This window comes from Prionailurus viverrinus, chromosome C1, assembly GCF_022837055.1.
Source record: "Prionailurus viverrinus isolate Anna chromosome C1, UM_Priviv_1.0, whole genome shotgun sequence".
Classification (NCBI taxonomy): Eukaryota; Metazoa; Chordata; class Mammalia; order Carnivora; family Felidae; genus Prionailurus; species Prionailurus viverrinus.
In genome coordinates this window covers 156,642,376-156,659,122 of record NC_062568.1, presented here as the reverse complement: position 1 = coordinate 156,659,122, position 16,747 = coordinate 156,642,376, and the positions used below count along the sequence as shown (strand labels likewise).

General features: G+C 35.4%; 1 protein-coding gene across 2 annotated transcripts in view; it reads left to right on the top strand.

Annotated features, from left to right (window-relative positions):
- LRRC7 (leucine rich repeat containing 7) overlaps positions 1–16,747 on the top strand; it is a 446,889-nt gene that overhangs the window by 136,709 nt on the left and 293,433 nt on the right. For both annotated transcript variants that reach the window (XM_047871231.1, XM_047871230.1), the window contains exon 3: positions 2,071–2,188. In XM_047871231.1, the coding sequence (XP_047727187.1) occupies positions 2,071–2,188 (118 nt within the window). The remainder of the gene's footprint in view (positions 1–2,070; positions 2,189–16,747) is intronic.

The window sequence follows — 16,747 nt, the reverse complement described above, 5'->3', positions numbered from 1 at the left end:
TGTTTTTCTATTTTTTAAAGGGAAAATTAGTAATTAGTAAAAACAATCCATCAAAGTTTTTGTTTGTTTGTTTTTGTCTTTTCAGTTTTTTGTTTTTTTTTTTGTTTTTTTAGGTTTTATAAAAAGAGGTAGTGACACTTCTGTATGGCATTTTGAAATTCTAGCACTATGTTAAGTATTGGAAATAATCTTTATAAGGAGCCAAAAATGATCAACCAAAAGCAAGAAACTGTATGTTTTATCTTAAGGAAAAACCAGTGCAATCTAGTTTTTAAAAAACTAATGAATTAAGAAATAACAACCATGTATTACATTGTTTTTGCCTATAAATAACTAATTCCATGAAAGAATAAGCACTAGGTAAATGCTCTGTGGGCCAATTGCATAGTCCTGGATACCAGACACTTTATCTGTGGAAATTCAGCAAAATACAATTAGAAATGTCAAATAGAAAAAAATCTCATTAAGATAATTCTTCCAGAAATAAATAAAAAATTCTGCCCCAACTGTTCATATCTTGAGTAGTCAAAATGAGATTGACAGAGCTAAAAAACCTAACATTGTTTCCCAAAATATGGTACTGGAAACACCCGCATCAAAATAATCAGATCAGTAGAGTGTATTGTTTAAAAATGCAGATTTTGAGGGGCACCTGGGTAGCTCAGTCGGTTAAGCGTCCCACTTCGGCCCAGGTCATGATCTCACAGTTCATGACTTTGAGCTCCACATGAGGCTCTGTGCTGACAGCTTGGAGCCTGGAGCCTGCTTCGGATTCTGTGTCTCCCTCTCTCTCTCTGCTTCTCCCCAGCTCATGCTCACAGTCTGTCTCTGTCAAAAATAAATAAACAACAACAACAAAAAAAATGCAGGGGCGCCTGGGTGGCTCAGTTGGTTATGTGTCCAACTTCAGCTCAGGTCATGATCTCCTGGTCTGTGAGTTCGAGCCCCGCGTTGGGCTCTGTGCTGACAGCTCAGAGCCTAGAGCCTGCTTCAGATTCTGTGTCTTCTTCTGTCTCTGCCCCTCCCCTGCTCATGCTCTGTCTGTCTCTGTCTCAAAAATAAATAAAAACATTAAAAAAAAAATTTTTTTAATGCAGATTTTGATCCCCATCCCAGACCCATCATGTCAGTACTTCTTTGGGTAAAGCCCAAGAATCCACATTTGAAACAAGCACCTCGATTTACCAGTGATTAAAACCATGCTGGATGTAAGAACCATTGCTTTAACACTTAACTCTTCTCCACGTAGTACTTTGGACTGATGGCAGATATGAACCAATCACTAGTGATTTTTTTAGCTAAATATCAGAAGTTAAATGTTTTGGGGCACGTGGGTGGCTCAGTTGGTTAAGCGTCCAACTTTGGCTCAGGTCATGATCTTGCAGTTCGTGAGTTCAAGCCCCACTTTGGGCTCCATGTTGACAGCTCAGAGCCTGGAGCCTGCTTCAGATTCTGTGTCTCCCTCTGTCTCTGACCCTCCCCTGCTCACACTCTGTCTCTCAAAAAATGAATAAACATTAAAAAAAATCTTTTAAATAAAAAAAAAGAAGTTAAATGTTTTATTTGCTAGATGTTTATGAAGCACTGTGGAGGGACACAGAGAAATATGAGCCCATGTATTCAATTGTATCACAGTACTTGCATGCCAAATAAACAACTGTCAAATATGGTTAAATGGAAGTAATACGTGGTTGCAGAGAAAGAGAATTGAGGTTACCCTGACAGCTGTGGGAATAGAAAGGAAGGGACAACTCCAGAACATATTCGAAAGAAAAAAAATCAATAGGATCAGTGGCAAATTGAACATTAATAGTAAACAGTAGGGGAAGAAACAGAATCCCTTGTGTTTTGAATTTGGATAGCAGAGAATAGTGAGGCACTAACATCGAGATGGAAAATGAAGCATTCTGAAAAGAATTGAGAATATGAGTGTGGAAGAAGGTGAGACTTTTGCAGCTGGTCCTTTTATTACCCCATTTATAAAGATGGTGATTTGAATTTTGTTGCTGAGTTTATGTATGAATGGATTTAACCAAATTGAAATCTAATTAATCATTATTTTTTTTACAGCAATTGTTCAACTGTCAAGCTCTAAGAAAACTAAGTATTCCTGATAATGATCTTTCAAATCTGCCAACCACTATTGCTAGTTTAGTTAATCTTAAAGAACTCGACATCAGTAAAAATGGTAAGATTCTCATCTTATCTCTAAATAATTTGAATTTTTATATGAACACATGCTTTGTTTTCTGTTAGCAAATGATATAACACTTTTTATTTGATTTTGTTTTAACTCCAAGTTAATTTTGTTGAAACGTTAAATCTTAAACTATAAATCAAAGACAGAAAACCTCTCTCCCCTCCACTTACTAATATCTGTGGCTCACTCAGGCCTTATTTCCCCCCTGTATTCAGATATGTGATTTAATCTTTTGCAGAACATTTTACTATCTTTACACCATTTATTTTCCTCATAATCAGAGTAAAATTTTTTCCTACATGTTCAATGAGGTGTACCTATTCACTGTACTTGGAATTGAACTCCCAATTTCCCTTACTTTGCTCCATGTTTCCACATAACACTGACCATCTTCTCAGTATTATAGAATTCACTTACTTATTATGGTTACTGCCTATCTTTTCCTGCCTCAGATTGTAAATTCTGTTATTAGGCAGGAGGGATTTTTCTGTTTTGGTCACTGATATATCTATCTCAGATGTCTTGAGCAGTGGCTGGGAAACAATAAGTGCTTAGTAGTATTTGTTATATTCTGGCCAAACTCACATGTGTGGTGATGTTAATGCTGATGCTAATGTTGATGTTCATGTTGATGACATTTTCCTTTAAATGTTTGTGGGATTTCCTGTGTTCTCATATATTCATAAATCTTCCAAATTAACTTGGCTCCTTATTTTACTAGAATAAAAGAAAGATTAGTCAAAAGGGTTATGTCCAGGCACTATGAGGATATAAAACATTACCCTCAATCATTAAACAAGTTGGTTAAACTTGTGTGTGTGCATGTATGTGTGCATGTATGTGTGTGTGTATGTGTGTGTGTACATGTGCGTGTTGCTTTTTTTTTTTTTCAGGCAGTATGTTTGGTGCCAAAGGAACAGGCGTAAACAAAACAAGTCCCTCCCTTCATGAAACTTACATTTTAATGGATGCATTAGACATTAGACAAGTAATTATGGATGATTTAATAAACAATTAGTGTGAAGATACGTTGGATGTGAAGGGCATGTATACTAGTAGAATAAATCCAGTTGGTGTGGTTAGGGAAAGTTACCCTAAGAAATGATACCTAAGCCCAGACAGGACAAATAGAAGTTGTTATTCAGTAGCTGTAAAATTTCATTTATGCTGGATGAGTAAATTATAGAGATCCACTTTACAACATGGTGTGTATAGTTAACAATGTTGTGCAATTCAAAAATTTTTAAGAAGGTAGATCTCATATTAAATGTTCTTACCACACAAAAAATATGGAGACACAAGGAAACTCTGAGATGTTTTGGATAAATCTATTACCTTGTTTGTGGTGATGTTATCACTGGTATTTGCATATGTCCAAAGTCATTACGTTATATATATTCAATATGTGCAGTTCTTTGTGTATCAGTTATACTTCAATAAAGTGTTTTTTTAAAAAAAAAGGAAACAAAAAAATAAAGGAAAAACTAATAAGCATACTAAAAAAAAAAAAAGAAGAAGAAGCAGCAGCTAGGTAAGACTGGTTTGACATTCTAGGTACATAAGGATCTTAATGTGTCATTAAAGACCACCAGAAAAATCTCTTGATCACATGTAAACGTAGCATACCTAAGAAACTCTGGAACATCCCATTTAAAATTAAGATCCTGCTGTTATTATCCACTAGATACACACTCTATTTCCTTTCCCCATTTCATTTTCTTTATACTATTTATGAGAAACCGACATACTACATATTTAAATTGTTTATATATTGTCTAGAGTCCCATTTACTAGAATTAAATTCAGTAATGTTCCAATTTTGTTGTTCTAGTCACTGGTATATCTTTATTGCCTAAAACAGTGTGTGGCATACTATAGAAGCTCGATAAATATTATTGATTGAATTCATGAATGTTCCTTTTGGAACATGAAACACTTGTTGATAGTACCAGTGTGAATTGCTAGTGATTTCTTCAAGTCTATGACTCTAAGAGTCATGGAGACATCTACAGTGTCACTAGGGAAATAGGACTAACACCTATAAATAAATATCATGAGGCTGTACAATGAGATACTTAAGTATATGGCACAAGTTACAATGATAAATTCTTAGAAAATTAAGACTATTTTATTAGGGAATTATTCAATAAAGGCTATGGATTGAGGAAGTGAGAACATTTCATTTGAAGAAAACAGTATGCAAATGGGGACACACACATCTCTCTACACCAACCTGACTTACCACTTGGAGGGTTTTCAGGAAGACAATTCTAAAAGGACCACATGTTGACTTAGAATAGCAACTAAATTTAGATCCATTGAAAGATGACATTACATCTACCTTTATTAAGAATAGATTTATAGGCCACATATTTGTGTGGATTGATATTTTGGTACATATATATTGCTTATATATTTACATATATTAACACATCAAGTTCTATTTTGAAATTACAATTTATGAAAAATATTATATGGACAAATATAATGCATCCCTTCGTTTTCAGTCAGCTTTAGCTGAGTATTCTGAGTAAATAAATATCTATTTTTTAAGAGGATTAGAAAAAACTTTTCTAAATATAAACATGAAATTCCTAAGAAATATGTTATTTTTATAATTATCTCCTAGTGGCCCTCTTGCATCAAGACATTTTTGTTGCCAGGAAGTGAATTGAGAGTTGTATGTCCTCAATTCAGAAAGAACTCTGTGAGCATCCTTAGAAGTCCTTGTGAATATTATTAGGGACTTTTTGCTGTGCTTATGGTCTCTATGTTCTGGAAATATTTATGCAAAAATACATGCTAGACATGTCAAAATAATCTGCAAAGTTAGCAGCACAAAAGGGTTGAGGAACACGATGATATATCAACCATTGCTAAAAGTTACACAAACAGTAAAAGATTTTGACACATCAATACTTTCACAAAATTGTACCTAAAAAAGCTATCCCTGAAATCTGTGGCAGAGATCTAGATAGTTACTTAAGAGCCATAACTCATCCTTTGGGAATCTGTCAAGGGAAGAAAGACTAGATAGGAAAAAGTAAGGGCAGTGTCAGCATCACCGTTGACAAGGTTGGAATAGTCCTGGTGGAAGAGTCAAGGCATGAGAGAATATAATCTGCATTGGCATTTAGGTACAGACAGTAAAATGATTAATTTGAGGCAGTGACTCACTTAAGTACTAGTCAATCTAGGTAAAAATTTGCTTGAAATGTGCTTGAATTTGATATGTGACCTTTTATGACAAAACTAATTCACTCGGAGGCTGAGGTTAAATCTGATTTTAATTGTCCATGTGGCCCCCAATCTTTACTTTTCACATCCATTTCTGCCACTTGAAATCCTGTTCACTGTTTAACTTCCATAATTTAAAATTACTCTTTTATATTAAAACATTAGATAAGTGATCTATTGTGTATAGAAAACATCTACACTATTTGTGTGAATAGCTTTCATCTACCTCTCTAACCACAACTCCAAAGGACCCATATCCCCTTGCATTTCATCCTCAGGTAATGCCAGATTGTTGTTCCCAAATGCATCAGGCTGGCTACTCATGACACAAGGAAACAATACTATTTTGTCTGCCCAAAATATTCCTTCCTTCCCACTGCTGTAACTCCTCAACCAGAGTCCTCATCACCTTTAAGAGACATTTCAGATGTGATTTATTCTGAGATACATTCCTGACCTTTATACACAAAGAGAATTAATTGTTCATTCGTCTGTGATAACTTTATGCCTTGTATATATTTTCATTTTGAACTTATCTCACTGTTTAATTTCTGTATACCCTTATATGTATGATTATATTATGCAACTCTTGAAATCAGGCACTATCTTATTCATTTCTGTATTTGGAGCTGCTAAAACAAAGGCCAGCAACCATGGCAGGTGCTCAATAAATATTTGGCAAATAAATAAACATTATACAGAAGCATTTTTTAACAAATATACACTTGTATATTTATATTATATTCCATTAGGGACCTACATAGAATAGGGTCCCCACCTGCTATCCTGGGGAACTGTTAAGTGTAACTGAGTGCTGGAAAAGATGGAAATGGCACTGTAATACATAATGAATAACTACTAAAATCAGCACTAACCTGACATGTAATAATATATTTAATATCTTTGCTCTCTGGAATAATGACTACTTTGTGTCAAGTTTTGGTCTCTTCCTTGAGCTTCAGACTGGTATAGCCAACTGCAGGCTGAACATAGCCATAATACGTTTCACAAACACCCCAAACATTGTATTTAAAACCAAATGTCATCTACCCTAACCTGCACTGTTAGAATTTCACTGTTACATTAGAGAATCTACATTGTAACCTATGTCAACTGAAGTACATTAAATAGGAGAATAACCTAGCCATATCTGCAATTTAGAAAGAGTGCTAACGCTACTTTGTGAAGGATGAGTTTGGTAATGGTAGTGGGAATGGGGGGATAGGGAGACCAATTAGAAGGCTACTTAACCAGTCTAGCAAAGAGACAAAGGGACTAAATTAAGATTGTAACAATGGGAATGGTGAGAAGGAAACAGACATGTTTCCTCCGTGTGCATTGAGGAGATAATTTGCAAGATTTGGTAACTGAATGCATATGGGAGTTGAAGGAAAGAATGGATTTTTACATTGAATGCCTACAAGTATTTCATTCCACGCATGTTTCTGAAATTTGTCCTTAAATGATCAATGTACATGTAATGATAGTAGCTAAAGTATCAATATTCCCACTGTTAATGTTCTTGCCAACATTTGGGATTATTAGATATTTTAAGTGTTGGCTAATCAGATGAATATATAAGGGTAGGTTGGTCATTTGTATTTCCATAATCACCAGTAAAGTTGGCATTTTTAAATTTCTTTTTATTGGCAAGTGTAGATTCTTTCTTTACAAATTGTCTTTTTGGCACATTTTCATTTTGGCCCATTTTATTTCTTTTATTGTTTGTCTGTTAGGTTCCTGGTGATTCAAAAGATCTATTTACTGTGAACACTTTTTCCTTGTTAGTTAAATGGGCTACAAATATTATCTCCCAATTTGTGGTTTGTCTTTTCACTTTGCTTAGGATGCCATTTGTCATGGAGAAGTTGCCAATTTCAATGTAATAAAATTTGTCACTCTTTCCTTTATAGTCTGTATTTTTAAAGCTTATTTAAGAACTTCTTTCCTACTTTAATATCATAAATATATTTCTCTATATTTTCTCCCAAAAGTATTAGTTTTTCTTTTCACATTGAGGCCCTTAATCCATTTGCAACTTATTTTCCTATGCTGTATATAATCAAAATTTATTTTTTCCATATGAGTAAGATGATTAATTGGTCCAGCAACATTTATTACATCATCCCTTGTTTCCTCATTAATTTTTAATTCAACCTCTTTTACATATGAAAGACATTTTTTTTCCAAACTCTTTCCTGCCCTGTCAGCCCACTTGCCTGTTCCTGTGCCAATATCACATTTTTATGATCACTATAACTAATATTAAGTTTCAATATCTGATAATCCAAGACCTCATTTTTTCCTTTTCAAGAGTGTCTTGCTATTCTTGGTACTCAACTCTTCCATATGAATTTTAGTTTTAACTTCTTGAAATTTTTAAACAATTTATTGGCATTTTTTAATCGGCTTGGATTAAAGATTAATTTGGGAAGAATTGATATGTTTGTGACAGTAACTATTGTAATCTATGAGCATACTATGGAACTTTAGCTTTATTTAAGTCTTATTTTGTGTCTTTCAATAAAGTTTTGTGATTTCCGTCAAGAGAGACTTTCACACATTTTGTCAAGAGTTATCTCTAAGCAGTTTAAGTTGCTAGTTTATATTGTATTCATTTTTTAAAAGTGATTTTTACAGCTTTAGTTCATGTTATATGGAAACATTATTAATTTTCATATTTTAATCTTACATTCAGCAATGGTGCTGAATTGTAAGTTCTCATACATAACCACTAGATTCTTTTGAATTTTTTATGTATAAAATTATATTTTCTGCATGTGACAGGTTTTTCTTTCCCACCCTTTATATGTTTATATATTTTGAGTCATTTTTTAATAAGTTATAATTTCCAAGGAAATCACCTATCCCATCATGTAGATACTCAATTTTATTGTCAAACATCACCCATAGGCTTCTCTTATGTGTTTCATATATCTCTACCATATCAGTGGCCATTTGTTCCTTTGTATTTCTAATACTGTTTACTCATGACATCTTTTACTTTTAAAAAAAAATTTAAACATTTATTTATTATTGAGAGACAGAGAGAGACAGAGCATGAGAATGGGAGGGGCAGAGAGAGGGAGAGACACAGAATCCAAAGCAGGCTCCAGGCTCTGAGCTGTCAGCATAGAGCCTGAAACGGGGCCTGAACTCACAAACCACAAGATCATGACCTGAGCCAAAGTCCAGTACTTAACTGACTGAGCCACCCAGGCGTCCCATGTCTTTTACTTTTCTTTTTTTTAATCATCCATCCTGCCAGAAGTTTTTCTACTTTACTAACTTTTCAAATAATACTCTTTGGCATGTTAGTGTCTCTATTGGTTGGCTTGTTTATTTTCCATCATTGATTTTTACTTTTCTATTTCCAACTGCAGCAATGTTTATCATTCTCCTCCTTTCTTAGGATTTACTCAGTTACTTTCAGTATTCTAACATATTTGAGACATTTTTAGTCATCACATTATTCTTATTGAACTATATTGCAGACTACATGGTCTAGATTATACTGATTTCTCGTTATTGACTTTCTCATCGTGGCCAAGTGTATTGTCAATTTTATAAATATTTGTTTTTGTTTGTAATAAAAATACATATTTGGGTTGCCTGGGTGGCTCAGTTGGTTGGGCTTGTGAGTTTGAGCCCTACATCGGCTCTTTGCTGACAGCCCAGATCCTAGAGCCTGCTTCGGATTCTGTGACTCCCTCTCTCTCTACCCCACTCCCTGCTTGCACTCTGTCTCTCTCTGTCTTCAAAAAATAAATAAGTGTTGGGGCGCCTGGGTGGCGCAGTCGGTTAACCGTCCGACTTCAGCCAGGTCACGATCTCGCGGTCCGTGAGTTCAAGCCCCGCGTCAGGCTCTGGGCTGATGGCTCAGAGCCTGGAGCCTGTTTCCGATTCTGTGTCTCCCTCTCTCTCTGCCCCTCCCCCATTCATGCTCTGTCTCTCTCTCTGTCCCAAAAATAAAATAAAACGTTGAAAAAAAAATAAATTAAAAAAAATAATAAATAAGTGTTAAAAAAATACATATTCTCTGGTTATTGAGTACACACTAAGGATCTACTAATAATATAATATAATTACATAAGATGATTAGATATAGATAGATATAGATATAGATATAGATATAGATATAGATATATAGATACATATATAAAGACACAGAGAGGGGAGACAAGTAAATAAACATTCATGCTGCATTTAAATCACCCTTCCTCTCTTAAGTCTTTTTGTTACCAAAACTACATGCAGCAATCCATGGGTAAATGCATCACTTTCCATGCCAATGGATTTTTTATTATTTATTCGTTAGATCTTAATTCAGTAGTAAAATAAAAATCCTGTTTATCAGAGATAAACACATTTTATGATATTGTGATCTCTGAATAAATAGTCTATGCCTTTTTGTAGAGCTGATACATGGTCATAATGGAGTAAATTGTTTTATATGGTAAAGCAAGACAATGAATGATAAGGTTTAATTAGGCAGTGGTTCAGTTTTAAGTCTGATGTTGATTTATCATAGCTTCAGAGAGACTGATGCTATAATTTAACGACTTTAATGAAAATGAATTAACATGAAAGCCCTTCCTAATTCTGCAGCAATTAAGTGATTTTTCTCTCATCCTCTAAAACTTATTTCTATGCAAGAAGAGATTTGAACAGCATCATAGTGGGCAAAATCACTATTGTTAGTTAAAATGAAAGGCAATCAGAGTTGAAGGCATTATTATGTGTTTTACTAACTTGCCAATTATTCCACCCTTTCCCTAAATGCATGCAAAACACTAAGGACAAATAATATCCTCAACTTTCTATGAGAGTGAGTTTCTCTCAAACACACTAGAAAAAGAAGAAATGAGCAGCCAATTATATGACAAAAATCTTTAAAATTTTCAGCATAAGAGAAAGAGATTCAAGAAGTATGTATATAAATTCTTAGGGAAGTCTATTTTGGGATGCTTTATTATGAGCTGGGGAGAATATGTTACCATGCAGTTGTTCTTAATTAACAATAAATATGCTTTTTGATGTTTGGCAAATCATTGGACCGTTTGTTTAGACTAAAGCATATTATTTTGCCCTATTAAATGGCTCGCTCACAACACTCTTAATGTGTTATTTATCTGAAAATCACTAGCACTTGCCTTACTCTAAAACAGGTTTCCTTTCTACAAAGCCCATTTCTACGCAAGATTACAGTGTTAAAATAAACTAAGGATTGACTCCCTGTATTTCCATTAGAGAATATGATGGCAACAAATACCAGGCCTGTGTCCTTGTCACCTTCTCAGCCTGATGCCAGGACTTTTAACTTTTTCTGATGTCTTCGTCAGGAAATAAAATCAACAAGCAATGCTTATGTGTATTATCTGGATTTACTCCACGGGGTATGGAGTTTACAATCGGATAATATAATATATATTTTTAAAAAGGAATTACCCTCACCTTCTCATCATTCTGAGGTCTGTTCTGTCACCTAAACTGAAAACTTTTCCTTGAGTAACAGCAGACCCTTTTCTGAGCTGAGTGATTAACCTGTTTTCTGTGTCTTTGTAAATCCTGGAAAATTGTAAGAGAAAAAAATTGAACTGATAATGAAGCATGTGAGCCCTCTCTCTACTACTCTGACTCCCTCCCCGCATCAGTATAAACTCCTTGAGAACAATAACTGCTATACCACACACTCCTTCTCCATCCTCAGTGGCCACATCAATGTGCAGGCAGTAAGTGCTCAATGAAGTGGTTGATTGATAATGAAGGAAGAATTCATCGATCGACTATGAAGTTAGATTATGAAGCAATTCATTTCACTGTTAAGAATGTTTGTTTTTCAATGTGCTTATTTTTGAAATAGAGAAAGGGAGAGGGAATCAGGTATCACTCATTAACTCATTTTATCTATGTGAGATTTATTCCTCTGTGAATCAACTCATTGTTGGTCAAGGTCACAGAGACTTCTCAAAATGTTTGCCAGACATGTCCCTAAGGCAGAATCAGTTGCCTGACTGTCTGGAATTATTCATTAGCGTACCTGCATTTGGTTTTTCTCTTCATAATACCACTAAAATAGACATAGTCTTGCAGGAGACTTTTTGATTATCCTTGCTTACCTTCCTACCGAGTTCTCCATTCTCTTCACCAGAGTGGTTAGAGGTAAAGCAAACCATTCCAGTCTGTTTATTCTTCTTGTTTTTTTCTCTCTCTCTCTTTTAAGGTGTAACTTGCCTATACAGTTTCTCACAAATTTACTAATCTAATTCCTGACTGTGTTTCCTTTCTCATGCAGTAGATTGCTCCCTCTGAAATCTCCCTATAATCATTGCTTCCTACTCAGTGGAGTATTGCCTCATTTACCAAGTATCTTTGGGGAATAAGGGTTTATATACAAATTAATTTTCCAAAATAAAATTATAATTTATCCTTCTATATATCAAAATATTTAATTTTATTTAATCATTCTGGTTGGAAATTGTTCCAAGGATGTTTCATATTGCATTATCTTCTTTAAATTGGTGTAATTAATGCAATTTAAATTTTCCAGGTTGATTTGAGTTCATCATGGGCTGTCTTATTGAACTTTTATTTTTAATATATGTAGCTGCTTGCCTCTAAGAAAGATAAGAATGATAGACTTGAATAGTTCTGTTATTGATTTTGTAGTTTTTCCCATCATCCCTTCTGTTATCAGATTATCAGTTATAATTTATTCATACTGGCACCCCTTCCTATTTGTTCCTTCTAATAACTGTCAGTTGAATGGTATATAAGGAATACAAACATTCTGAACTAGGTTTATAGCACTTGTTGCAGATATGTTAAATTCAGAGATAAGGAACTTTATTCTTGAGCACTATACTTAAAGTTTCAGGAAGTTGATACCATCTGAAATTTGACTGAAGGTAATTATACAACAAATGCAGTTTACTATGCACCATGTAAGAATGCTACGTAGTCAATCATGAATGTGCACTAAATTCAGAGTTCCAGAAAGTTTAGCTTGTTTGTAGTTGACGTAGACAGTATGTATGGAACAAATGCAATATATAGTGCTTTGTTATAAATGCTACCTTATGAATCTTGGGTAGCTAAGACTTATACCCCAAAGTAGTTTAAACCCTAGATTTGATGGAGGCAGCTTAACATAGATAAAATTTGATAGTATTTGGAATAAGGTTGGCCTTGTTTCAAATCCTGGCTTCCCCTGCAAGCCTCAGTTTCTTCATTAGTTAAATGGGAGTAATAAACCACTTTATAAAATTGTTATAAATATGAAATAAAGCAAGGTGCTTAAAACTTCTCCTCAAAAAATTCTATTTTTATCTGCTCCTAAATCTAATCCAATTTACTAGATATATAAATAGCCTGCCTGCCTTCTCAAATTGAAAACAAAATAGCAATTATAAAAATCGGTATCACAAAATAGCATATAAAAATATTAAAATTTTCTAAATTTATTTTCTTCCTTTATTTTATACAAGACATAATATTAAAGTTTTTGTCTTTTATCAGCATATGGCACTTATATCACATAGTGAACCATTTAGACTGATGATATCTGTGAAATTCAGTAAACAAGTTTTTCAACATGCACTATCCACAACTATTATCATGCATACTAATTCATACAAAAATTATAAGCAACAAAAATAAATTTGGTTATTAAAGAGGGTCTTCTTTTTTTTTTTCAACATTTTTATTTATTTTTGGGACAGAGAGAGACAGAGCATGAACAGGGGAGGGGCAGAGAGAGAGGGAGACACAGAATCGGAAACAGGCTCCAGGCTCTGAGCCATCAGCCCAGAGCCCGACCTGGGGCTCGAACTCACAGGCCGCGAGATCGTGACCTGGCTGAAGTCGGACGCTTAACCGACTGCGCCACCCAGGGGCCCCAAAGAGGGTCTTCTTTTTTTTTTTAAAGTTTATTTTATTTATTTTGAGAGAGAGGGAGAGAGAGTGAGGGAGAGAGAGAGAGGGAGAGAGAGAATGAGCAAGTGTGAGCAGGACAGAGAGAGGGAGAGAGAGAATCCCAAACAGGCTCCATCCACACTGTTAATGTAGAGTCCAATGCAGGGCTCGATCTCACAAACCATGAGATCATGACCTGAGCCAAAATGAAGAGTCGGATGCTTAACTGACTGAGCTATCCAGGCACCCCAGTAATAAACATAAATTTTAATGCGTTAGAGAACACTAAATCATTCCAAATTTGGTATTTGTAGGAAGTCTTTTATGTTTTTTTCTAAATATTTATCTTAGAGAGAGAGAGACAGACAGACATAGCGTGAGTGGGGGTGAGGGGATTGCAGAGAAAGAGGGCGACACAGAACTCAAAGCAGGCTTCAGACTCTAGGTGTCAGCACAGAGACAGACATAGAGCTCAAACTCAGGAGCCACAAGATCACGACCTGAGCCGAAGTCGGACACTTAACCAACAAGCCACCTAGGCACCCCAATTTTATGTTTGAATAGAAAGAGATACCTTTCAGTCTAAGCCCTCTGACTAAAATCAAGTTTCTTTCCATATTTGTAAAGTATTTTAGTTCATTGCTTCAAGGTATTGATGTGAAAATATAATTAGATCCAATTTAATAAACACTGACTTTTCATTGTTTTCCTAGGTCTGATCTATACTGTCAGGAATATTAAGAAATTCATGTCAACTGATGAATCTCACTCTCTAACTCCATCCTCCTATTTTTCCAGATGACTTTCTCTTATAGCTCGAAACATGATTTAGCCCTGTCAGAACCACCAATCTATTAATATTCTGACATATCTTTCCAACTTTGCCTTTTTGTTCATATATTTTCTTTTTCCCTCTTTACATGGCTTGGATTCTGTGGTCACTTGTCAAATGATACCCTTGACACCTTTCCTCCTTTTATATCACTGTGCTGGCTCAGTAAAATTACAAACCTGGTTGAACCCAACTCTCTACCTATTGGTAAAAGGATCTGGAAAAAACATTCAATCACACTGATATCACTTTAAATTCATGATTGAAAATCTGAAATGCAGCCTTAACACTTCTCCAAAGTCACGTTTTACTTCCTTAATCCATTGCCTCTCCTCTTCTTGTGATTATTTCATTTGTTTTACTCTTTCTTCAAACTCCCATACCTTCTCTCCTATCTTTATGGCTACTGATTCTACTCCACTGAGAAAATCAAAGCTCTCGGATGATAACTTCCCCCAGACACTTACCATCATATCTACCCATCCACAAGCATCTGCACTCATATTCTCTGATTCCTGCCCATTAGTACAGATGAACTATTCCTGTTCCTCTCTGAAGCCACTGAATCACCACCCTCTCTTGCCTACCCATGGATATCACTCCAACAATTCTCCTTGCTTTCTACTACATAATCAAGGTTTTTTTCTGCTTGTTTACTCTAATTGGTGTATGCACATGCTGTTATTTTTCCATTCTAAACAAAACTTCTTAGCTCCTCTTTCCTGAATGACTCCCCCTCCCCCTGCTTGTAGCAAAAGCACTAGGTGGGTTTGTCTGTATTCTCTATCTACAATTTTGTTCCTCTTCCTCTCTCAAACCACTCTTATCTTCAAGCCCACTACTCCAACAACATCATTCCAGTCAAGATCACCCTGATTTCTTCACTACTAAATCTACAGACAGTTTTTGGTCATTATTTCACTTGACCTATCAGCATCATTTCAAACAACTGATCACTTCTTCCTACTTGATACATTTACTTCATTTGGCTTTTAGAAGTCAATACTTACTAATTATCTGTCCCATCTGTCAGATTGATCTTGTTCAGTCTCCTATGTTGATTCTTCTTCTTCTCCCTATCCTCATTTTGGAGTCCTTCATGGTTTGGTTCTTGGTCCTCTTTTCTTCATTATCTCACTCACATCATTGGTGTTCATATTTTGTCTCATGGTTAAATACTATCTATGTGATCATGGATCCCCAGTTTTTTGACCTACAGTCTAGACCTCTCTCCTAAACTCTAGATTCATAAAAAACAACTACCTGACATCTCCTCTTAGAAGTCTCAAATTACACATGTCCAAAAAATGAACTGTTTATCTTCTCTTCAAAGCCTACTTCACATATTGCTTTTTCTCATCTAAGTTAAAGGCAACCCCTTCATCCAAGTTGCTTGAGGCAAAAAAGCCTACAGTCATCCTTGATTCCCTTTTTTTTCTTCATGCTCCAGATCTAATCTATCAGGAAATCCTATTGGTCTTACATTCAAAATACATTCATGCTCCATTCATTTCTCTCTCCTTCCACTACTTTCACCCAGACCATCAACTCTTTTCATGTTTTACTATACAGCCTCCAGTTGTCCTCCCTCTTACAAAGGCCACCTTACTCGGGAACCAAAGTGATCCTCTTAAATTATAAATTAGATCATAATACACTCATGTCCTTCAATGTCACTTTATTTCATTCAGAGTAAGAACCAAAGTCCTTGCAATGGCTTAAGAAGCCCCAAATGAGTTGACACCCCCATCTGCTCACCCACATACACAACCTTATTATCCCTCTGACTTAATGTTTTGCTACTTTACTCTTCCTGGCTGTGTTTTAACCACTCTGGACTCCTTGCTATTTCTAGAATACACCAGGCATACTCCGGCCTTATAGAATTTTCACTATTTATTCCCTGTGCCTGAAAGGCTCTTACTTTCCACCCTCAGACATCCAGTCATATGTGTCTCTATCTCTCTCAGTTTCAAGTCCTTGCTCAAATGCCATCTTCCCAATCAATGAGGCTTACCCTAATCACCCTGGTTAACTTGGACATTCCCAGGTATTTCTGATCCTTTTCATTCTGCTCTAATTATCTTTTCCCATAGCATTTCTCATTGCTAAGATACTATATAATTTTATACATTTATATTTCTATTAATTATCTTTGTTTTATTATACAAATTTCTCTGATAGAATATATAAGCTCCACAAATGAAGAGAATGTGTCCTTCTTTTTCATGCTATATCCCCAATATTTTTTAATGTTTATTTTTGAGAGAGAGAGAGAGAGAGAGAGAGAGAGAGAGAGGGAGAATGAGTGGGGGAGGGGAAGAGAGAGAGGGAGACACCGATTCTGAAGCAGGCTCCAGGCACTGAGCTGTCGGCACAGAGTCCGACGCAGGGCTTGAACTCACAAACTGTGAGATCATGACCTGAGCCGAAGTCGGATGCTTAACCGACTGAGCCACCCAGGAGCTCCTGTATCCCCAATATTTAGTACAGTTCTTAACAGAATAAGTATTCAAATATTTGTCTAATATATGAAATGACCCATTTCTCTCAGGGACCTTATT